At 48.6% G+C, this 24627-nt stretch overlaps 1 protein-coding gene across 3 annotated transcripts in view; it reads right to left on the reverse strand.

Annotated features, from left to right (window-relative positions):
* LOC142571305 (retinol dehydrogenase 12-like) overlaps window positions 1–24627 on the reverse strand; it is a 170381-nt gene that overhangs the window by 45527 nt on the left and 100227 nt on the right. For all 3 annotated transcript variants that reach the window (XM_075679558.1, XM_075679557.1, XM_075679559.1), the window contains exon 5: window positions 15591–15776. In XM_075679558.1, the coding sequence (XP_075535673.1) occupies window positions 15591–15776 (186 nt within the window). The remainder of the gene's footprint in view (window positions 1–15590; window positions 15777–24627) is intronic.

Here is a 24627-nt window from a genome sequence, read left to right on the forward strand (position 1 = left end):
CAAAGCCGTGCGGATTCTGCGACCCGTCTAGCGACCTCTCCATCGTAACTGCCTCAGCTCTTTTACCTTGATGATGCCACCCTCCTTTCAACAAGAAAGGAGCTCCCCGGCGCCGCACACGTGCTCTCATACTTCCGTTTGCGGTAAACCTCCCCCGCGGTCTTACCCGTGCAGAAGAGGTTGCACTTCGGATGATCCGGGTTTGGGTTGCCCTCACTCCTGCCGTGACTCGGAAGTGGCCGCACTATCGCCAGTTATATGCTCGCCCTGGGTGTCCAGTCTGCAAGTCACGAAATGCTAAAGCCGATATCAACCACCTGCTGTGGGTTTGCCCTGCATCGAAACCGACGAGGCTCCGGCACCTCGCAGCAGCAGGACTTTCGCCGCATAATCCGAGCGATTACACTGCGTGGACGCAGGGACCGCATTATCGATCCCTTTTGGACTTAATTAGATCTGCAAATCTTTTTTCATTAATTTCATCATCCTTATTCATCGCCATACCATACCCCTGTATGCCCTGAGGCATTTACCCTCGCATTGAAAAAAGACCGAACCAATGTTCACAAAGATGAGGACGACAATACCACCAGAGCGGAAGCGACCATGTCAGAAAATCGGTGATACGGAGGCACGAAGAGCTCGAAGGTGCCGCGAAGAATACGACGATGATGACGACGCGGAAACGCCGGCGGCTGCACGACGACAACAGGACGACGACGTGCCGACACTGAAGAGAGATGTCCTCACATATATATATATATATATATATATATATATATATATATATATATATATATATATATATATATATATATATATATATATATATATATATATATATATATGGCGACATCCAGTATGCGGCACGTAGGAAGACGAAGATCTCACGCATTGCGGAAGAGGTCCCTGCGCGATCGTTTTTCAGTTGGCCTGCAATTAAAGTGTCCTGCAGTTTTCTTTATCAGTTTCTGCTGCTTGTGAATCCTGACCCTGGTGGAGGCTGGAGGCGTTGAGTAAATGTTTGGGACGCTTGTCAACAGCCCAACATCAAGCCCAGGACGTCTTCCGCGTCACCAGCCTTCGTCTACTAGCCTAAGCCCAGAATTTGTTCCCCTACCAGAAAGGCTGCCTGTTACCACGAGTTCCCTAGCCATGGCAGACCCAGGCCCTGCACAGGTGACTCTTTTGACTCCTCGATCTCCCGTGAGCATCCACGGCAATGCCCACGAGGATGCAGAAGACTGGCTCGAGGAATACGGGCGCGTATCCAAGTATAATGAGTGGCATGCTGGACAGAAGCTGTCCCATGTGTATTTCTCTCTTGAAGACGGAGCCCGCACGTGGTTCGTAAATCGCGAGGGAATCTGGCCAAGCTGGGATGAGTTCCGCCGCCAGTTCCTCCATACGTTCGGGAGCACCGAAAGGCGAGACCACGCGCAGCATCTTCTCGAATCACGGATTCAAAAGTCGTATGAAATTGTTGCCATGTTCGCTGAGGACATGGCTCGTCTTTGTCGTCGTGCAGATCCCGATATGCCCGAGGCAAAAGAACTCAGCCACCTCATGCGCCTGATAAAGGAGCAGCTGTTTGCCGGTTTTATGCGGAACCCGCCGACGAGCGTCGATGAATTTATTAAAGAATCGAGAGCCATAGCGCGCGCGTTACACCTACGCAGCCACCAGTATGATCATCTTAGCAGCACTGGACCGGCAAGCGCCGCAGCAGTGAAAGTCACAGACAAGGGTTCCTTGCGCCGGTTGATACGCGAAATTGTTCAGGAAGAAATTAAAAGGCTCACTGCCAGGCCAAATGAATGCACAGCTGCGTCGGTGGCTGAAGTTTTGCGCCAAGAAATGCAGTCCAGCTACGCCGATGTTTGCCGTCGACCGCCATCTTCGATGCCGACACCGCAGTCATTTCCAGACTTGGCAACCCAGCTACGCAGATGTTGTCCGTCGACCGCCACCTCTTATGCCGACCCCGCAGTATCACCAGCAGTCAGCACCGGCATCACCTTGGTACCATAGGGAACAACCGACGCGACTACCGTTTCACAGAACCGACATTTGGCGCACAGCTGACTACAGGCCCTTGTGCTTCCACTGTGGGGAAGCGGTCCACATCTGCCGTCATTGCCCTTGTCGCGTCGAAGGGTACCAAGCGTTCCCATCAACTGCTTCTCGTCGTGCTTTTGACGGCAGCCGAGCGAACAACGACGCGAATTCAACGAGCTGGCAAGCCGATTCGCCCGGTTACCGGTCGCGCTCCCTTTCTACGGGACATAGTTTTCCAGCTGCAAGACGCAGTTCCACCTAGGTGGCCCGAGGGCGATCTCCCAGCCCACGCCGGGGAAACTGAAGGCCGCGACTCAGGGAGGAATGTTGCCACACGTCGAAGTGCCGAAAATCCCCCATTGCTGTCGAACGAGAAGCCGATACAGCCGGATGATTTGACGACAGACGAAATTGTTAGCGCCGATGTTACTGTATCAATTGACGGCGACGACGTGACGGCGCTAGTAGGCACTGGCGCGGACTTTTCAGTCGTAACTGAAAAACTGGCGGATAGACTTCGCAAAGTGAAAATGGAATGGTCAAGGCCGCACATTAGAGGTGCTGGAGGCCAGCTACTGACGCCGACTGGCCAGTGTACTGTAAGGGTCAACATAGGGGATTCGTCATTCGTCGCAAATTTTGTTATTCTCCCCGACTGCTACAAAGATGTAATCTTAGGTTTATACTTCTTACCTACCATACATACCATACCTTAGGTATCTTAGGTACGGTATCAACATACCAGAATGTATACTAACCTTTTTCTGGAGACGAAAGTGCAGAACCACAACGCAAGTCTGTGCACATCATAGAGGACGTGACCGTACCACCGTTATCTTGCCGCCTTTTTTCCGTCAGGTGCGACACAGAGTACGATGGGGAAGGTATTGCCGAACAGATAATTACGCTTTTGCTCACTCAAAGTATTGCCACGCCCAGATGTCTCGTCAAAGTAATGCATGGGGAAACAGTACGACTGCTGACAAACTTGAGCAAGCAACGACGACACATTGCAAAAGGCGCAGCAGTTGCTTACCTCGACCAGATTGCGGAATTCGGCGAATGCTTTGCCTTACAACAAGGAGAGAAAGACGCTTCGGCACCGTTACCTGTTCTTGACGTGAGCGCGAGCTTATCACCAGCGGAAAGGCAGCGCCTTGTGGACCTGCTTCGCCAGTTTCGGGATCGCTTCTCGTCGACATCCAGAATTGGTCAGACGCCACTGACGAAGCACCGGATTATCACGGAGGAGACAGCGAGACCAATTGGACAAAACCCGTACCGTGCAGCACCAAAAGAGCGCGAAGCGATCTGAGCAAGTGAAGAAAATGCTCGACGACGACGTTATCCAACCATCAAAAGCCCGTTTTTTTTATTGAAAACGTGGTTCTGAGGCACGCTGCTACCAGCGGTGGTAATAAGGAACAGAGGGACTGCCTTTACGGCTACACTTCTAAACACAGTGCTTAGCCTCAGCGGCACGGCTGGCCGAAAGACCACAGCCTATCACCCGCAAAGGAACGGCCTAACAGAACGCTTGAACAAGACTATCGCCGACATGCTGAGTGCGTACGTAGACGTGGAGCACGTAAATTGGGATGATATTCTACCGTGCATCACATTCGCCTACAAAACTGCTCAACCGGAAACAACGCGAAAGACAACATTTAGCTTTCTTCGTGGCCGTGAAGTGACGACGATGCTCGATGCGATGTTGCCCCATGACTTCGGTGATATAGGCACGGACGCTGAAGCTTTCGCTCGACGGGCTGAAGAAGCAAGACAACTCGCCCGTGTCAGAATCGCCCGACAACAGGACTACGACGCTACATCACATATCAGCCAGGTGACACAGTCTGGGTTTGGAGTCCCATCCGTCGGCGAGGGCTTTCAGAAAAGCTACTCAGGCGGTACTTTGGTCCGTACAAGGTTTTACGGTGCCCCAGCGACCTGAACTATGAGGTTATCCCTGACAGTCCTGCTTCCTCCAGGGCGAGGCAGCGTCCACCAGAAGTGCACATTGTGCGCATGAAGCCCTATTATTGTACGGGATGAAGTGCCCACACCTTGTCTGACACATGTTCCTACCGCTAGGTGAGCACCGGGACGATGCTCTCTCTGTAGGGGGGCAAATGCCGCATCCAGAACGCGGCACTCAGAGGAAGGCGAAGATCTCGCGCATTGTGGAAGAGGTCCCTGCGCGATCGTTGCCTGCAATTAAAATGTCCTGCCCTTTTTTTTATCAGTTCCTGCTGCTTGTGAATCGTGACAATATATATATATATATTGTAGTGGCTAATATGCAAGTGGCACTGTAGTTGTAGTGGGTAATATGCATGTGGCACTGTGCGGACTGCCACCGCTGCGGCGCGAGACACGAGCGCGGGTTGTTGATGCGATGCGCTAGGACTCGTGATCTAGAGCTACCTGCGATCCCTCGAACGAGCTACAATAAACCCCATTTTATTTGGTGGAGGTGCGGGGTAACCTCGAAAACTGGAACTCCGAAGCCGGACGCTACAGACTGCTGCGACCATGCCTGACGAAACCACCCAGGAAGATGCACCACAGCCTCCGACTGTCATCGTTTCCGGTGCATTGCGCCAGCGTGATCCTGCCATCTTTAGCGGCACCGATGATCATGACGTGGAGGATTGGTTGTCATCTTAAGAAAGGGTGAGCCAGCATAACAAGTGGGACGACGTCACGAAGTTGCACAATGTGCTGTTTTACTTAACCGGGGTCGCGAACCTCTGGTTCCGAAACCACGAACACGATTTCACAACGTGGAGCACATTCAAGACAAGTTTCACAGAAGTGTTCGGGCGCCCCGCTGTGCGCAAGCTTCGCGCAGAACAACGCTTACGGGGGCGCGCGCAACATCACGGTGAAACGTTCCCAAGTTACATCGAAGATGTCATTGACCTGTGTAAGCGCGTGAATCCGTCAATGGCGGAACAGGACAAGATAAAACACATTATTAAAGGCATTGATGAGGACGCATTTCAAATGTTGCTAGCGAAGGATCCGCGTACCGTGGCCGAAGTTATCAACTTGTGCCAAAGTTTTGACGAGCTACGGAAACAACGCATCTTAGCTCGGCGCCCACCGCCTACGGAAGATTCGTTAGCAGCATTGGTTATTGGCGACAACCACACAACTTTGCTGACGCAAATAAAAGAATTTGTGCGCGAGGAGGTCGCGCGACAGCTCTCGATTTTGCCGACCACGGAGAAGCCTTCTCAATATTTGGCTCCAGCGATCCGACAGGTAATTCAAGAGCAAGTGACCGAAGCTCTTCCACCTCCGTGTCAGCCGGCTCTCGGGGCCGCGCCTCTGACGTATGCTGAAGCCGCTGCACGGGCGCCTCGTCTGCCGGGATTCTCGCCTCCGCCTTCAGCGCCTCCCCAGCCGGTGTTCTCTCATCCGCCCTCGCCTCGCCAGCAGGTCGCTCCCTTTTTCAGCGCACAGCAGCAAGGCACAAATCCTTGGCGCACTCCTGACAACCGCCCAATATGCTATGCCTGCGGTACACCGGGACATGTAGCGCGCTTCTGCCGCCGGCGCTTGCCGGCCTTCGTGGGCACCGCGCGACCACCCAGCTCCGGCTTCCGACCATACCGTATGCCTCAGCGACCACCACCGGAAGTCTACGCTGCTGATGACATACCAGCACCGCAGTCACAGCTCTACAATACTCGTCGCTCGCCTTCCCCTCGTCGGCGCTCACTCTCACCCATGCGTCGTAGGCCCAGTGCCAGTACTACTGAGGCGGAAAACTGATTTCCGCAGTTCCTGAGGCACGAACTGCGTCATCGTCGGAACATCAAAGTCCTCGTTTTTCCCCCGCTAACGTTATTGAAGTGTCTGTTGATGGCATCAAATGTCTTGCGCTCGTCGATACAGGTGCTGCTGTATCTGTGATTAGTGAGAAACTTTGCCGTGCATTACGGAAAGTGACCATGATGCCTTCGGTATTATTGCTTAGAACAGCCAGTGCACAACAAGTTCAGCCTGTCGCTATGTGCACTGCCAGGGTGTTGATTCGAGACATTTTGTATTCGATTGATTTCTTTGTGCTAACTTGTTGCTCCCACGATGTGATTCTCGGTTGGGATTTTCTGTCGCGCCATCACGCCGTCATTGACTGTGCACGTGCTGAGGTTCAGTTCTCCGTTCTGTGCGATTTGCCGTCTCACGACTTTCAAGTTCATGATGTTACCAGGATCTGTGTAGCTTCAGATACTGACCTTCCCCCTCACAGCGCGGTATTTGTCCCTCTTTCATGCGCATCGCTTGCCGAAGCGACGGTCATGTTTTCACCCGCTGCCGTCTTCATTCGCCGCCTACCTATATTGTTGCCTTTCGCCCTCCTCACAATTCACCATGGGGCTGCAGCAATACTGATTTCTAACCCAAATTCGTACACTTTGGCTTTGCACTGTGGCGAGACTATTGGTACCATCCAGACTGTGGACGCTGACGTTATTGTGCATTTCCCTGTTCCCGACCACGTGGATACTGCCAACGTAACAGCACTGGCACCCCATGTGCCATCTAACCGAGTACCACCGGATGTTTTTTGTCGCTCTATTGCCGATGACCTCGAGCCGACACAACGTGAGCGGCTTATTACTCTTTTAAATGATTTTCACGCCTCTTTTGACTGCAACCAAGCATCATTAGGCCGCACCAGTACCGTCTCTCACCACATTGATACGGGACACCACGCACCATTACGCCAGCGTCCGTACCGCGTGTCATCCACCGAGCGTCGTGTCATCGCCGAGCAAGTTGAAGACATGCTTGAACGTGGTGTTATCAAGCCATCCTGCAGTCCTTGGTCATCTCCTGTAGTACTCATTAAGAAAAAAGATGGCTCGATTCGTTTCTGTGTGGACTATCGTCGCCTCAACAAGATTACACGAAAAGATGTCTATCCTCTACCGCGCATAGATGACGCCCTGGATTGTCTTCATGGTGCCGAATTCTTTTCTTCTTTGGACTTGCGATCGGGCTATTGGCAAGTGCCAGTGGCTGAATCCGACCGCTCGAAGACAGCTTTTATTACGCCTGATGGCCTGTATGAGTTTACAGTAATGCCATTCGGCCTCTGCAATGCACCCGCGACATTCGAAAGGATGATGGACAATCTTCTACGAGGCCTCAAATGGAAGACGTGTTTGTGTTATTTAGACGACGTGGTAGTTTTCTCCCCTGATTTCACCACTCACCTCTCTCGTCTACGCGAAGTCCTTACTTGCCTTACCACCGCCGGCCTTCAACTTAACTTGAAAAAGTGCCGCTTCGGAGCCCGCCAGCTGACCATACTTGGCCATGTCGTGTCCAAAGACGGCGTCCTTCCCGACCCTGACAAACTTCGTGCTGTCGCAGAATTTCCGCGGCCGACTACAGTGAAAGAGCTCCGCAGTTTCTTCGGTCTTTGCTCTTATTTTCGCCGCTTTGTGCGCAATTTTGCCTGCATCATCGCTCCCCTGACGAAGCTCCTGGCTGGCTCTGGTGACCTTCGCGACTGGACTCCGGCATGTGACCAAGCCTTCACCACTTTGCGCCGTCGGCTTACCTCACCGCCTGTTCTACGCCACTACGACCCGAGTGCACCGACTGAGGTTCATACCGACGCCAGCGGCGTTGGTCTTGGGGCCGTCCTTGCACAACGGAAGCCTGGCTTTCCAGAATATGTGGTTGCATATGCGAGTCGTGCTCTCACGAAGGCAGAATCCAATTATTCTGTCACGGAAAAAGAATGTTTAGCTATAGTTTGGGCCTTAAACAAATTTCGCCCTTACTTGTATGGCCGTCCGTTCGACGTTGTGACAGACCACCACGCGCTCTGCTGGCTTGCGTCACTGAAAGACCCGTCGGGGCGTCTTGGACGTTGGGCTCTTCGGATCCAAGAATTTGACATTCGCGTCATTTCTCGATCCGGGCGCCAACATTCTGATGCAGATGCGCTCTCCCGTGCGCCCATGCGATCCGACGAAAGGCCACCTTCACCCATAGAGTGCCCGGTTGCTACGCTTGCCGTTAGTGACATGCCGTCTGAACAGAGAAAAGATCCGTGGATTGTGTCTCTTATTGACATTCTTAGCAGTTCTTCAACGTCTACATGCCCTCGAGCCATTCGTCGCCAGGCCACCCACTTCGTGCTACGGGACGCCATCTTGTACCGCCGAAACTATCAGCCCGACGGTCGCAAATGGCTGCTCGTCATCCCTCGCCATTTGCGTTCCGACGTATGCACGTATTTCCATGCAGACCCACAACAAGCTCCTGCTGGCGTCCTGAAAACCTACGAGCGGCTCCGCCAGCGGTACTACTGGCGCGGCATGTATTCTTATGTCCGCAAATACATTCGGTCATGTGCAGCCTGTCAGCGACGCAAGATATCTTCTCATACGACAGGCCCTCTGCAACCTTTACCTTGTCCTGCACGTCCTTTTGATCGGGTTGGCATCGACCTTTATGGGCCTCTTCCATGCAGTGCTACCGGCAATCGTTGGATAATTGTCGCAGTAGACCACCTGACAAGATATGCTGAAACTGCTGCACTTGCTTCGGCTGCTGCTCGCGACGTCGCCGCATTCATCTTACGGCATTTCGTCTTACGGCACGGCGCACCGCGAGAACTGCTCAGTGACTGAGGCCGTGTCTTCTTGTCCGAAGTTATTAATGAGCTACTCGCCGCGTGCCGCACTATTCACCGCACCACTACGGCGTATCACCCACAAAGTAACGGTCTAACGGAACGATTCAACCGCACCCTTGGGGACATGCTCACCATGTATGTTGCGTCGGATCATTCCAATTGGGACGATGTCCTCCCTTTTGTGACGTACGCATACAATACCGCCGTTCAGGCTACCACAGGCTTCTCACCATTTTTCCTTCTTTATGGCCGTGAACCATCCACTACCCTCGACACCGTCCTACCATATCATCCGGATGCCTCTGAATTCACCCCTCTTTCCGAAGTTGCTCGCCATGCTGAAGAGTGCCGCCAACTTGCTCGCTCGTTCACGTCGGATACCCAAGGAATCCACAAAGATCGCCACGACAACGATCAGCCCACACAGTCCTTCGCCGTGGACTCTCACGTCTGGCTTCGGCTGCCCTTCCAAGCTCCAGGCCTTAGCCCAAAGCTTGCTCCAAAATATCAAGGTCCGTACCGGATCGTCGCGTGTACTTCGCCTGTGAATTATGTGGTCGAACCGGTGACGCCATCTCCGGACAAACGCCGCCGTGGCCGCGAGACTGTTCACGTCAGCCGCCTGAAGCCGTACCACGACCCCCTTATCGTATCATCGCCTTAGGTCGCCAGGATGGCTCCTCTTCGCCCCGGGGGAAGTTGTAGTGGGTAATATGCATGTGGCACTGTGCGGACTGCCACCGCTGCGGCGCGAGACACGAGCGCGGGTTGTTGATGCGAAGCGCTAGGACTCGTGATCTAGAGCTACCTGCGATCCCTCGAACGAGCTACAATAAACCCCATTTTATTATATATTTATATATATATATATATATATATATATATATATATATATATATATATATATATATATATATATATATATATATGTGTATATATATATATATATATATATATATATATATATGTGTGTGTGTGTGTGTGTGTGTGTGTGTGTGTGTGTGTGTGTGTGTGTGTGTGTGCACTAAAATAAAGGCGACGACGGCTCACGTGTCTGGACCTGGGACTGTGCCATGGGCGGAGAGAGTCCGAGGTCTTTATCCGATTATTTTTATGCTGCGGAAATGAGAGGACGATACTTGTGGTAGGCGGCGCAAAAACTGGCTAAATGCTGCTCAGGCGAAGCAGTGCAATTTGGGCGCTGCACAGGAACATATCGGCAGCAGCTCGCTTTCCCTGCAATAGCATCCTGCACTTGCATCTCCACTGCGGACGCCATTGTGCGCCCTCGCCAGGAAAAGAATGCGTTTGTCGTAAAAAAGTTGTGTAGCATTTGAGAACAGGAAATTCATCATGCTGAAATTACGCAGCTCGCAAAGCCATACACAAGGCATAAAAACGAGGAAAGATGACTGCTGATTTTCCATCTGCATGTCTTTCTTTAGCTGCCTTCTTGTCACTAGAATTTCGCGCTGCGTCGCGTTCACATAATTTGGTAATAAAGGGATCATCTGTGCATTAGATATCAGTAATAAATACTTTTTTGGTAGCGCATTATTGGTGGCGGTGGATGTAAACAACTGTATGATGTGAACTGTAGGATGTAAACAAGTGTACAAGAGCGGCGGCTAACTTACAGCGTCGCTCACGTCCGTCCTTCTACTGAGTGCAGATACTAACATCGCCGATACGCCCGTGAAGAAATTCGCCTTGATGGAAACATCGTTCATTTTCTCTGGTGATGGGCAACGGTCATCTGTGACGTCATTCCGAGAAGCGACTGTGCCACCAGAGGACATCACTATATCAACAGGAAGAAGAGGCCGGCATCCTTCACTTGGCAGCAGCGGCGGCTAACTTACAGCGTCGCTCACGTCCGTCCTTCTACTGATTCCAGGTTTGTATTTCCTTTGTAACCACGAATTATTAGCATATATGGTTTTCATTGCTGCCGCTGCCACTGAAGTGTACTGTCCTTCCTTTTGCCATGAACTTGTCGCGCTCAGAAGAAAACAAACTTGTAAAGGATCTAAAGCATGACCTGTCTGAAATGCGCCAGTCGCTCGAGAGGGAACTGCGGAAAGAGCTCCGCGAGGTCAAGGCTTCTATTGATTTGATGAACCTTTGAATAAGTGACAAACCGAGCGAAAGAAATTGAAACAGGAAACACTAAATTGAAAGCAGAAAACAGCTCCCTGTCAGGTGAATGCTCCATCTTGAAGGGTAAAGTGTAAAAATGAACTGAGAATCGCTCCAACTGGAGCAATACTCTAGAAACAGCAACATTGAGATTAAGGGTATTCCTACGGCAACGAACGAAAACCTCGACAGCATACTTAGGGCTATCGGGGATACAATGAACGAACCAATTTCAGAGAGCGGCATAGGCCAGCGTGCACCAACTCGGGACGCATCGCGACAGAATATTGTCCAGTTTCGTAGCCGTCGTAAACGGAATGCCCTGCTTGAAAAGGCACGACAAAAGTGCATTACTACCGCTGACATTGTACAGCGAAATTCCCAGCCCATATGCATAAACGAGCACCTTTGTCCTGCATTGAAAATGCTGCTTGGAAAGACAGCAGCAAAAATAAAAAACAAAACAAGAAAAGGAGAAGAGCTGGCGTTTCTCCTGGTCAAAAGAGGCAAAATATTCGTGAGGAAAGCTGAGTCGTCTCGTGTTCTTCGCGTCACAAAGCTCAGCGACCTTGAAAAGATAAAGTTACGCACGTGTACACCTTTCATTTCGACAACATAAAAAACCACCTTTTATCGGTTTCAGAATTGCGCACGTTGTCACGAAACAAGAAATATTCATCTTCTCTGCTTCACATTAATACCCAGTCCGCTAGAAATAAAGAGGAAGACATACAATGTTTACTTTTCCGTAGTGAGCTCTTCAGTTTGATGCTGTGATGCTGACTGAGAGATGGTATCGAGATGCTACAGAAGTGTCGCAAATTTCAGGATATATTTCTTTCTTTTTAAACCGCGGCTTTAAAAATGGGCGCGAAGTTATGATGCTAGTTAAATGTAACATCAGCTGTGTTATTGTAGAGGCATTTACGAAAATTACCCCTGACTTCGAAATACTCACCATCGAAAGCGGTTCTGGGTGTACAGCATAATGTATCGTCCACCCAACGCGAATGTTTCCAATTTCTTTGCATTTCTGGAAACCTTCCTAAGCTATCTTAACAATATGGCCGACACTGTGATACTTGGAGGTGAAATGAACATCGACTGCTTGCAACAATCATTAAATCATAACGAATTTTGTAGAATCTTGCATGCGAACAACTGCATCAACGCAATTAGCCTACCGACGCGAGTGCAACCAATTTCATCGACTCTACTTGACGTCTTTATTAGCAATATTACCTCCGCGTTTCTCAATGCTGGCGTCATCAGCTCTCACGTGAGCAATCACTTCCCCATTTTTCTTTTAACGCAGTACGCTAAACCATCCAACACATTAAAACCCCGGCCTGCCAAAACCTACAGACAGATAAATTCTTGTACACTGGAATCATTTTGCTGTAATCTGCGTCTCGCTGACTGGAGCCAAGTCATAGATTCTACTGAACCAGAAGGATCCTATACAGAGTTCATAAGGGTCTTTAAGGCGGCGTGTGACCAAAGTTTTCCACGTAAGTTAAGCAAACGAGCTCGGAAAACCCGTAAGCCATGGGTCACATGGGAACACTTGGAGAGTATGAAAGAAATCGATAAGCTCTACCAGCGTATCATGAAAACAAGACACCCGGCTGACTTGCATATTTTAAGCGTTTCCGAAACAATCTAAACAAACAGCTCTGAGAAGCAAAATGGATATACATGAACAATCTTTTTTCTCCAGAAGTTTGTAGGAGACCCCACCCAGTCTGGAAACGACTAAATACCGTACTGCAAGGCGACCCCAAAGAGGAATCAATTTTATCAATCACCAATAGAGGCGAGACATTAACAGATACCCGATTAACGGATTCCTTTAACGAGTACTTCGCATCATTAGTCAAGAGTAAGCATGATCCCAAATGCCTTGAGCACGTAACAACACGAATAATGGATGGTGCATTTTTGTTTCCCACTACGGTGCACGAAATTTTAAGTTCCGTCAGTCCCTGCGGAATAGTATGTGTACCGATGCTGATGACTTCCAGATACAACTTGTAAAATATGCCATCAATATAATCGCACCTATTTTAGAACATGCAGTCAACATTATGTTTTCCATCGGTACTTTCCCCAAAGGACTTCAATGAGTGATCTTCAAGGGCGGGGATATCAACGACTTCTCTAATTACAGGCTAATTTCAATTATTCCCGTGTTTCCAAAATGCATTGAAAAGTTTATGTATGAACGCATGTCCAGCTTTTCAATAAAGCACAACCTTATCACGCCATGTCAGTACGGCTTTAGGAGAGGTTGCTCAACCAAAACGGCCCTTCTCAGCCAAAAAGAACACATTTTACAGTCCTTTGAAAATCAACTATGCACACTAGGCATATTCGTTGATTACACTAAAGCATTTGACTCAATCACCAGTCCTTACTTGAGAAACTGGAACATTATGGCTTTAGAGGCACTTTCCTGACACTTCTCACATCGTATTTTCATCATCATCGACAGCAAATCACTGTTAACGGTTTTCTATCTGAAATAAAACCAATTCATGCTGGTGTGCCTCAGGGCAGTATCTTAGGCCCATTACTCTTCGACATATATGTGAACGATATAGTTAACATAGATAGTAACACAAAATTTATTTTATACGCAGACGATACAAGTATTTTCATAACAGGGTGTGATCCGTCTAGCCTCACAGAAAAAGGCAATGCGGCATTAAATAAACTTCACGCTTGGAATGTCGCTAACTTAAATGCTGCAAAGACGAAAGCAGTTTTATTTCGCCCTGAACATAAAGTACTCAATATAACCAGCAGTCTAAAAATTAAGTCATCAGATATACGAATATCACGCGAAGCTAAAAGTCTTGGCGTTGTTTTTGAAGAACACATGACGTGGACAGTTCCCAAGTAAATGAAACATTAAATAAACTTTCGAAAACTGTAGGGGTATGTGCAAATATTGCCACATCTTGCCTAAGAATATAAAATTGTTAATTTACAAATCCCTGTTTTTGTCGAAATTATCGTACTGCTATTTAGTCTGGGGCACGACAACACAAATTAACACTCAAAAACTACATAAACTTAAAGAAAGGTCCTTCGCAACATCGTTAATGCTGCATACGACGCACACACGGAACCAATCTTTAAGGCTCTAAGTCTGTTATCAGTGAATGAGCTTTACTCTATAATGTTCACTAAACGCTACAAATTGGAAGTGAAAAATAACAATTCATTTCTTACTGAATTGTCCGGACTATGCCGGCTTGAGCATGCCCGTACATTGAGAATGCGTGAACTTTGGAAGGTGCCTATAACACGTAGAAAGTATGGCACTCAGATGTTAAAATACAAGATACCTGCGCTGCTTAATAATTCAGAGTTCGAAATACAACACAATGCCACATCTAAATGTCTTATTTTCTTTGCTATGACGTTCTCTTTTTCGGTGCTTTTTGCTTTCGCAACAGAATGTGTAATCTCATGCAGTATTCGTGTACTCATGTAAACCTGTCGTGTGTTCAAGCGTTTTTCTTTTTTCTTTTAGTTTTTCTTTTTACACAATGATTTGTTATGCTTCTTTTACTAGCATTTATGACAATAGCAGCTGATTTAGGACCGTACGAAAAAAATACACCTGACTTCTGTACAATGTTCGGTTTATTTCTGTTGGCGTGCTGTATTTGTTATGCACCTTGTCTGCCAGTACTCGGGGGTAGACTTCGTCAAGCCTGATAGATGGCTTTTTGTCTGTGCCCACCAAGTGTCTTTCATACTGAAAGAAACGATTGAGTGATTGATTGATTTATTGATTGATTGATAATGACTGACGTCAGAAATTTTACGAGTGACTGATGATGACTGTTGCGTAAAATTGGCGTTAAATTGAACTGCGATTGTACTAAATGTGACGCTGTGAACTCGTGCTTTGAGCTACGGCGGGCTTCAATTTCTGAATCGGAGAAAGACATGAAGAAATAATTCTCTATTGAAAAGCAGGTGTTTTACTAGCTATCGTTTGCGCATATGCTACACTGCAGAGGACAGTATGTACAGGAAGAAAGAGTGAATGAATGAATGAACCACACGAAATTGTGGCCACAAGAGAAGTAGATGAAGGACACAAGGTGCATTTCTTCCGACATTAGCTGGTGAATAGATGTTATGGGCTACAAGGGTAGGCTTTTAGTGAAAAACTTTGCGGTCTTGGCCGTTAAGGTGAAAACAAGAAAACCCAGGTGGGCAAAATTAATATGGAGGCACCCACAGGAATTATGAGGTACCCAATACGGCGTGCCTCATAATCAGATCGTGATTTAGGCACATAAAGCCCCAGAGTTTAAAACAGGATAAAAACAAATTCCTGATGAGTGGAGAAGTATAAACGGGGTGGAGAGCGAGCTTATTGTATTGAAGCACGAGAACGTGAAGGATTTGTGCTCTTTTGATCGGCAAGATCACATATCCAGCAGCATATACCCTAAGCTAACTCATTATCAAACTTTTAGAAGGATAATTTGCGAGTTTAAGGGATTCTAAGAGATAAACTGCAACTTCCGCACAATTTCTGATGTTCGCTCGCGTGAACAGCGTCTGGCATCCTGACCATCACTACGTTGTTTTAAACATACCTTCCTTTTCACTGAAACGCCAGGTATGCATGCAAAGTTACGGAAGAAAATGATCATAAGTTGGACATAGCGGTCGACTCGGTCCAGTGACGGCGTACCGGATCCCGTGAGCTTCCTGCTGAGCTCGACGGTGAAGAGCATGTTGCACTGCTTGGTGGTGCAATAGTTGAGCAGCGGGAACCAGTAGCGGCCGAAGCTCAGGTCCTCCGCGTTCAGCCGACCGGCCACCTGGCCGCACGAGCCGACGACCACCACGCGGCTCGGCCTGCTCTTCTTCAGCAGCTCTGCACGTGGCCGTGAAAGGTAGTCGGGCTCCCGTATTGTAATATTTTGTTCCTTGCTTTCATTATATCACCAGATAAACTGTATTGTAAGTTATTTCGCCGTTTACACAGCTTAATAGTCCAAGTCATCTCCTTCTATACATTAAAAAGATAGGTATTTGTGCTTTTTATTTCTTAATTTGCTACATAACTAAGCCATTGCAATGAGACAGCGTTATAAGGATTGGCCCATCTTGCTTTCGAGTGCCCTTCCACCAGGATCTTCTCTCGTCATAAACTACAATAAAGCACTTGCGAACACACATATTGTGCATTCGTGTCTACACTGGCCCACAACGTTGCTCTCTTTGGTTAGACAGCCTCCGTGTTCAACGACCAATTTTAGTACATCCGTAATTGGCGCCGCTTCGTCAGCGAGACACACGACAGGCCGAACCCTGGGAAGCAGGCAAAGAAAGCTTCAATTCAAGGAACTTGCAAATTCTTATGCTTCCCGCGAGTGATATTGGGATTTCATTATGGGATTTTATCATTCCACGAATATTCGCGCAACCTATTCTCCTACTTAAGAAATAGATACAGCGACAGCATACAAGGACTAGATGGTAAAACACTGAATAGCGCTAACTTTAAGCTAATTGTATTTCAGTCAGACTCGTCAAGAAAAGAACGTCACCACACAGAAGCAATCATTCACTATGAAAGAAAAAACGCTGTGAAGTACGCGCGAAATGAGTGCACACGCTATGGCCATCTGAGAGAGAGAGAGAAAGGCACCTATGTTAAGCGAGTTCTCGCTACCCTACACGTGAGGGAAGGGGAAAGTCGTAGGGAGCGCACGCGCAGATGAATGTTCACTCAAGGATATGTTCCCTCACAAGTGCTCATCTAGTCCTGCTGTTTTCAAAAAGTACATTAGGGGTGCTATGCAGGATGCGCCGAGTTTTGCGAAACTTGGGATCTTCACGAGCTCTGGCGACACCCCAAGATGAACGCACAAATGGAACCGAGACACAGTTTATTTTTCGACAAGCCTCCAGTTTCATTGGTTTATCTAGATTTACTCTGGGTGGCTATCATTCTTTGGGCGTTGCCTTCTGGGCGGTCGACAAACTGGGGCTCACGTGATCATACCGCCGGTGCATGGTCGTGACTTCTTTCACTTGTTTGTCGTTCCACCGAGTGCATTACATGCACAAGCAAGTTATAAAACAAATCCATTTAGTGCAACATCATAAGTTAATTTAAGGTGGTTTAGAAGCATTTTAAAGCTTACAAGAGGTGGTGTTTGGCACTTCTCTAGAATCAAAAACAGATTACAGTGAATGTTGTCTACCACGTCAAAACAAACTGAGCTTGGTTATCTGCACAGCATGTAATGGAAGCGTCTGTTTCACACAGGAAACAAACTGCTCTGTCCAGTACAATTCTGAGGCCGGTATGGCACTTATTATGTCAACAGTGTCAATATACAAATTACACTTTTCACAGGCCATTGATTTCACCATTATTTTGTATGACGGTTCTTTCAATCAGTGCTTGTATCACATGAGCAGGTGGATTTGAAAGCAAAGCTTTGTTTGCAAACCTTCAGACTTTCATAATTCTGTGGCAAGGCACTAGCTCACACTTCCTCGGTCCTGCACCAAAGAAGCCCAATGCTCTATTGGAAGTTGGATCGCGCAACAATTGGACGGCACACAAAGAAGAGTAATACACACATCAGATCATTCTGCTGTGTGTATTTCTCTTCTTTGTGTCCCATCGAATTGTTGTAATATTCAACTTCAAGCTTCTATACCAATACACCCAGTCTTCAACCTAACCAATGCTCTAGTTATTAGGCCACAATGGCGCACATCTTTGAAATGTCCAAAAACAAATTAGCTCTCGAAAAAATCACAAGTGTTAAATTTAGCAGCACAGCTGTATGCACATGCCATATTATTTACCACCAAACTCACAGGAATCAAAGGGGCAAGCATTAGCCAGCCTTACTGCTGCCGTTACCATCATCATCATGACACCAATGGAACGACAGTGCCACGTTTCAGTAAAGGGAGTGCCGGAGGTAAAGGTGTGACAGCAAGGCTTACGATAAAAATAGCGGTTACAAGACATGTTCAATGCCAAAATATGCTGCGTGTCGGTCATCCTACTTTGGCATTGCGGCAAGCTTTTACTTGTTTGAGCATATCACGTTTGTGTAATCATTGCTCTAAAGCTGCACAGAAGGTCTATTCCCTATGCAAGCTTTATTTTTATCATGGCGGGTTAAAGACCCGCTGTTCATTGGCATTCGCACCACATTTCCTCTGATATGTAATTTTGCCTTGGTGGTTCATGACATCTTCACGCACACCGAGTTCTAGAGCAATGGATCTGCATTATTCTACTGCTTAAGAATTAGAGCTCCATTATGAGACGAAAATATATGATTTATCCATGCAGAATAACGCTGCCCCCCCCCCAAAAAAAAGAGACATACACTGAACCTCTGGCACATGCATCAGCAGTGAACAGAGCAAACAATCTGAAGTATTTTCTTCATGCAAGCCAACACACTAAGTTTCTAAATGCATTTTCATTTCGCCACAAATGCATAGGCACAACCGGCTTGGCGTAACATCCACATCTCGCGCTGCAACAAATTGTGCAATGCTTCGCTATTTCATAGTGCGGCCGATAGATGACGCATGGCCAAAATTCAGCATTATGCATACTAAGTAACTTCACGAATGAAGCACCCCAAGTTCTTTATGAGATTAGCATTCATAGGTTACTTCACATAATTTGTGATATCCATTTGTCTATTTAAACTTAATTAGCCTCTTTCCCAAGAAAGTGAGTCATTTGGAAGGCACCCTGACATACAAGTAGAACAATGGGCAAAAAGTCAGCAACCAGCGAAAAAGTCAGTATCATAGGCAGCCGCATGCGATATGTCGGTAACACAAAATTTAGGTCGGCTACACAGAAGTGACAAATTTGGCAATATGGCGTGTCTAGACATTGCTTCAATGCTAATCACAGTAACGCTGACATTGAAGGCGCCTTAATTCCTACGTACTTTCCGTCGACACACCAGACTACGTTCGTAATGTTCCCGCGAAGTAGGAAGCATTCTTTTATATATGCCCGCTCAGCTGCAGTCTTTGGGAAACCTAGCCACCGCTTACGCACTGCCGCATCGATAAGCGCGTCAGACACATCTCTCACGCAGCGGCTAACAGTAGTTTGATGACGTCCAATGTAACGCTCGGCGCCGACGCTTCCCTGAAAACTCCCAGAACCGTAGAAACGGAGGGCACCGAGGACTTGCTCTACGACGGTGAGCGAATGAAGTCCGCCACGCTGTCTCCGCAGACGAGAGTGTTTGCCTAGCTCGTCACGCAGTCAGCGCACTGATGTCTTCGACAGGCGAAAATGACGCTGAAACTCTACGTCGGTCATGTGGGTGAACAGGTCCAGACGGTCATACTGCCGCTTGCTGCCGCTTGGTGCAATGACACAGGCTGCTGCTGCCGCCGCCATGTTCCCGAGTGGAACTCGGAGGGGGTTTCGCGATGTACGAGTTTAGCACGAGCTCGCCAATCAATCAAAACCAGAGGTCACGCCCCGCGCGAGGCATGTAACTCTTTCGCACGCACCCACCACAGTTGGGCCACGCCCAACTTATCTTGCGGCAACAGCGATGCGGTGTCGAGCTGAGAGGCATCAACAATCTTGACCGCCGACATAAAACCCGCACAACGCACTCTCATCGGTATTGTACTGAGCACCACTATCAAAAACAAAGCGTTGACTGTCGCTGGCTTATGCATACATCTTCTCGGGCTGAGATGGCCCCACAACACGGTTTCATTGCCTGCATTGTGGCCACGTAGCGCACAGTAAATAATTATCGCCACGTCACTGTAGCTGCTTGCAAGGCGTCGATGCGCCGAGGGGGACGACGATGCTGAGGAGTGCGTATCGCAGCAGTCGTTTGTGATGGCTGTTCTGTGATCGGTGATGTATCGGAGCCACAGCGTCGTGAACAAGATCAGCGTCCGAGAATCGCTCGCTCTTCTAGACCCAGTGCAATGGCATTTCTTCATCACAAGCACTGCGCATTCAACAGTTCCAACACCTTTCTCCGTTCGAAGTCTCATTTCATAACTGCACACAACAGCCCTCACCTGCCAAAATGCGATTGCTGCGGCGTCGTTACGACATCCATCTGCGATCGCTGCTGGCTCCAGCAGACAACACTCAAATACTGCGTGCATGCGCTCAGAGGCACCTCACTGCGCAAGCGATGACAAGCGATGAATTGTGTCGCTGGGAAGCACGCACTTCTACGTAATTTTCGACGTTAGGATGGATAGTTGGGCGTGTTGGTTAAGCATGATCTGAAGTGAACGCGCTAAAATGACGGAGGACAAAGAAGAAACACACACACGCACAGGGCGCCTTGCACAAGAAATATACGACGTTAGGATGGATAGTTGGGCGTGTTGGTTAAGCATGATCTGAAGTGAAGGCGCTAAAATGACGGAGGACAAAGAAGAAACACACACACGCACAGGGCGCCTTGCACAAGAAATATACGACGTTAGGATGGATAGTTGGGCGTGTTGGTTAAGCATGATCTGAAGTGAAGGCGCTAAAATGACGGAGGACAAAGAAGAAACACACACACGCACAGGGCGCCTGCACAAGAAATATACGACGTTAGGATGGATAGTTGGGCGTGTTGGTTAAGCATGATCTGAAGTGAAGGCGCTAAAATGACGGAGGACAAAGAAGAAACACACACACGCACAGGGCGCCTGCACAAGAAATATACGACGTTAGGATGGATAGTTGGGCGTGTTGGTTAAGCATGATCTGAAGTGAAGGCGCTAAAATGACGGAGGACAAAGAAGAAACACACACACGCACAGGCGCCCTGTGCGTGCGTGTGTTTCTTCTTTGTCCTCCGTCATTTTAGCGCCTTCACTTCAGTTCTTCGCAATGTATCGCAGAGGCTTCGCGCACAAAGATGAACTGCTACATTTCCACTCAACTGCGTCACTACGGACCACGGAGGAAGGAAACTAAGGAGAGGCCCTGACGTCACTCTTTGTGAAGCTAAAGTGAAGCCGGAAGTTGCCGTTGCTCATGGCGTTGCTCCGCCTATTGGGCCAGCTCTCCTCTCTTGTTTACATTTCTCGCGAAACCACGCCGCGCTGGGCGCAACCCTGCTGCTCGGACCCGTGCGCTCCGCAGCAATACTAAGCAATCGTTAGCACGTTAGCATGATTCCGCGAAAGAGGGCAAAATTTCCCGCGAATATTTCTTCGTCCGTAGCCATTGCCGTGGCGCTGTACATTGCGTACAGCATTGCATGCGCGTTCATTTCACGAACTTTAGCTCGTCCTGTCCCACCTGGCCACAGCAACATCCGGTAGAGCACGGTCCAGCTAACACAGCGCAACAAAACACCGAGACCAACGCAAAGCTGCCCGCACGGCACCTTTGCCACGGTACGAAACCTACGGAGCTACACGTGTGAGCGCACAGAACAATAACAAAGCCGCCATTGTGGCCCTAAAGACGGGGCCACTACAGCAACGAAATAAAAAAAAGAACAGCAAAACAAAGGAGAACTTACTACGTCATTTCCTCCACACTTTTCTCCTAGCGCGCGGAGGGGGTAGGGCCTCTCCTAAGTTTCCTTCCTCCATGTTACAGACCCTAAAATAACGTACCGCCATTTTTCAGCGACAGCCGTTGCTCCCGAATCTATGACTAATGTGTCGTTTTTAGTTGGTAAGGCGGGGGCCTAATAGCCTAGTGAAGCGCCTGCGATGAAGAGCCGCACGGCAGCGCTGCGTTTTTATTCTCCTAATAGAGAAAATGTGGTCATGACCCTCCATGGGTCATGGCTGACTTTATTGAGAATAGCACTGCAGCGCCCCTAGGCGACTTCTCACCGTATGAACTACCTCGTGCGTGAGACCCTCTTCAATGTATGCGCTTCTAAGCTTTCGCCTCACTGTCGCCACTCACGACAAGAAGCGCAAAATTTGATAATTTGCTCGATCTCCGTTTGTCATCAGAAATTTCTAGCATTCACAACAAGAAAACAGATTCCTAAAGAAATAAATACTTTCGTTATTTTATTTGTTGTATTTTAACGTATTCGTTTGAGTGAAAGTGTAGGTGCGAGAATGCGCCGCATGTACCATGTTCGCATTCGATGGGGGATAGAAAGATAGTGTCCGAAAGAGGAGGCATGCCCTTGACGCATCCGGGAAAGGCGTGGCAAGCGGCTCACGGCAAGTGTGCAGACAGACAGCGGGACAGTCACGGTATTACTAAGTTGCGATAATCCGTTGATAACAATACGCGGCGCTGGCGCGTTTCTTTGTGCAGCCTTCTGCGCTTGAAACGCGGAAGCAGCGCGCCGCGCAGTGTGCGCATGTGTTGTCATACGCGGATTTCTGTCTACATATTTTTTTTGCCTGTAGCTTCTGCGCGTTCCGCGTTATCTCCGTTCACTGAGTGCCGTCGAGCAAACTCGGGTAAAACTCGGGTGAACGAGAAACTCGGCGCATCCTGCATAGCACACTAGGGCTTTAAATGCGTTGGAATTGCGAGTGTCAAAGTTGAAAAAAGTGTCCGTGTAGTGTGGGAAAGTGGTCACATGGTAGTGGAGCCGACGGTTGTCTGCTCTTGACCATCGTCAATTACGCTTCGCTCCTTGAAGAGGCAGGAATTGTGTCGAGTGAGCTCCTGAATAACACTTTGAAATATGGATCCAGGATCTGAGAGCAGTGCGACGTAATGCTAACGCCTTTACTTTCGCATTTACCACTAAAGTGCTATTGAATTTTTGGGCATCTGAGAGTCATCATGACGTTATCATCTAGGGCTGCTCTCTGTCTGCAACGTCACCAATTGTTAACCGAAGAACAAAAGCTCAACGACTGCTTTGGTTTGTTGCCCTTAGTCACGTTATACAGGATGCCCCAGCTATAATGCTCAAGTTTTACAGCGAAGCTCTGTACGGTTCAGATCCAGGGTTTAGTGGCGTGTTCGAGCAGAAATTATCATCATCAGAAATGGCTCAAGCGTCACCGTCTTCTTTGTTGGCGCCCGTCCGCGCAACCGCGCGAACGCGCGTGTGATCCTGCTCGCACGCTCGTCGTCGTCTTCTTCTTCTTCCACAGATGGCTCCGTTTTGCAAAAAGCTATCATCATCATCATCATCATCACCACCAATGGCTCTTTCGACTGCGGCTGACGTCACGGCTGTATAGGTGATCTATAGTAAATGATATCAGTTTCTTTCCATCGGTGCAACGGTCAGGCCGCGCGTCGTCAGGACTGCAGCAGAACAGCGCGCGTATGAAGAGTGACGGAGGGAGCAGCGACGCGAGTGTGATCGTCCACGGCGTGCGGATGCTAATGCAGCGGCATCCGACGAGCGTGCCCGCGAGACGGCACGTAAGCGACTAGTGAGAACCAAGGAAGCACACCACGTCAAGGGGTCAACGTGGATGAGTTCAAGGGTGCGAACGCGAGGTTCCCAAGAGGCTTACTTAATCGTCATTTCGACCCTGCCTGCAACGTCTGCGACAGACTACGGTTCGGTAACGACCTCACTACGATCGCTGCCGTGAGGGACGACGAGAAGCGGCAACGTGCGTTGGAGGAGTGCTTCCCTGCGAGTGGGTGGTACGTGTACATAGGCTTTGCTAAAGGGTGCGCTTCCACGTTTTTTGACGACGAATGGTTACGTGTGCCCGCTTGTGTCGGCGCTTCTTCCGAAGCTCAGCGCCGATCGGATAAGCTTCGCTGGTGATCCACCTTCAGACAGTGGAATGGCTCATGAATTAAAGAAAAAAGACTTCGATGAAGTGATCCTAAGATGAATAAACTAAGATTTGGTATGGCACAACTTTTTGAGAAATGATACAAGGCACGGAAGAAGAATATACGCCGTGACGTCACACAAATAACTTCCAAAATAAGAACTCTTGATATGTCAGCCCGACGTGTACGTGGCCATAACAAGTTTAACAACGTCGAACGTCGAAAACGGTGTGCGTTATTGCGCGCCCCTTCGTTAGAGATGTCTTTTACCCGGCCTATCCCCGTTAAAAATGTTTCAACCGGCTTAGATTTGCACGACATCTTTGAATCCAATGTATTTTCGGCTATGTTTAGCTGATGTCTGCATTCTGATTTATTATGCGCGCAGGTATGGCGTACTTGATCAAGATACAGCTGCCGTTACTGTGCCTAGGCACAGCAGCTGTCGACTTTGGTAACACCGCAAATACAAATACGTGCAGCGTCACTGAACGTCGGGGCCGAACTAACATATGAGACACAACTATCGTGTCTGAGCCCAGCAACGGTGTGCACTACAACGAAACGAGTGCGCGAAGCAATGTGCGTAACATCATAATAAAGCCTGCCCAACCAGAAATGTGACCGGCGAGGCTCAGACAACATGACCCACGGCTTTCGTAGCAGCGAGTGAATATGTCCAACTACAACGATGCCGAACGTTATTTAGTGCGAAGAAAGGCTGTAGACGCTCGCGTATCTCACCAAATCGTCCGAAAAGATACGGGTTACCTCTGAGGAACGCCCACTTTCCTCACAAAGGCGCGGGTACCGCGCATTTTCAAATTTTCCGCGGTCGATCCTGTACAGCCACATTTTTCGGCGAGCCGCGTTGCTTCTTCGGATGGAATAACGAAAAGTTTTTTCCCCTAGCCTGCTCAATTGTTGCATCCATAAGCACCGCACAGGATAAGCAACGCCGCAATACGTAAACGGCGCCAGCGCTAACGAAACGCTTCCCGCCAAA

Source organism: Dermacentor variabilis, chromosome 2 (genome assembly GCF_050947875.1).
Source record: "Dermacentor variabilis isolate Ectoservices chromosome 2, ASM5094787v1, whole genome shotgun sequence".
In the NCBI taxonomy this organism is placed as follows: domain Eukaryota; kingdom Metazoa; phylum Arthropoda; class Arachnida; order Ixodida; family Ixodidae; genus Dermacentor; species Dermacentor variabilis.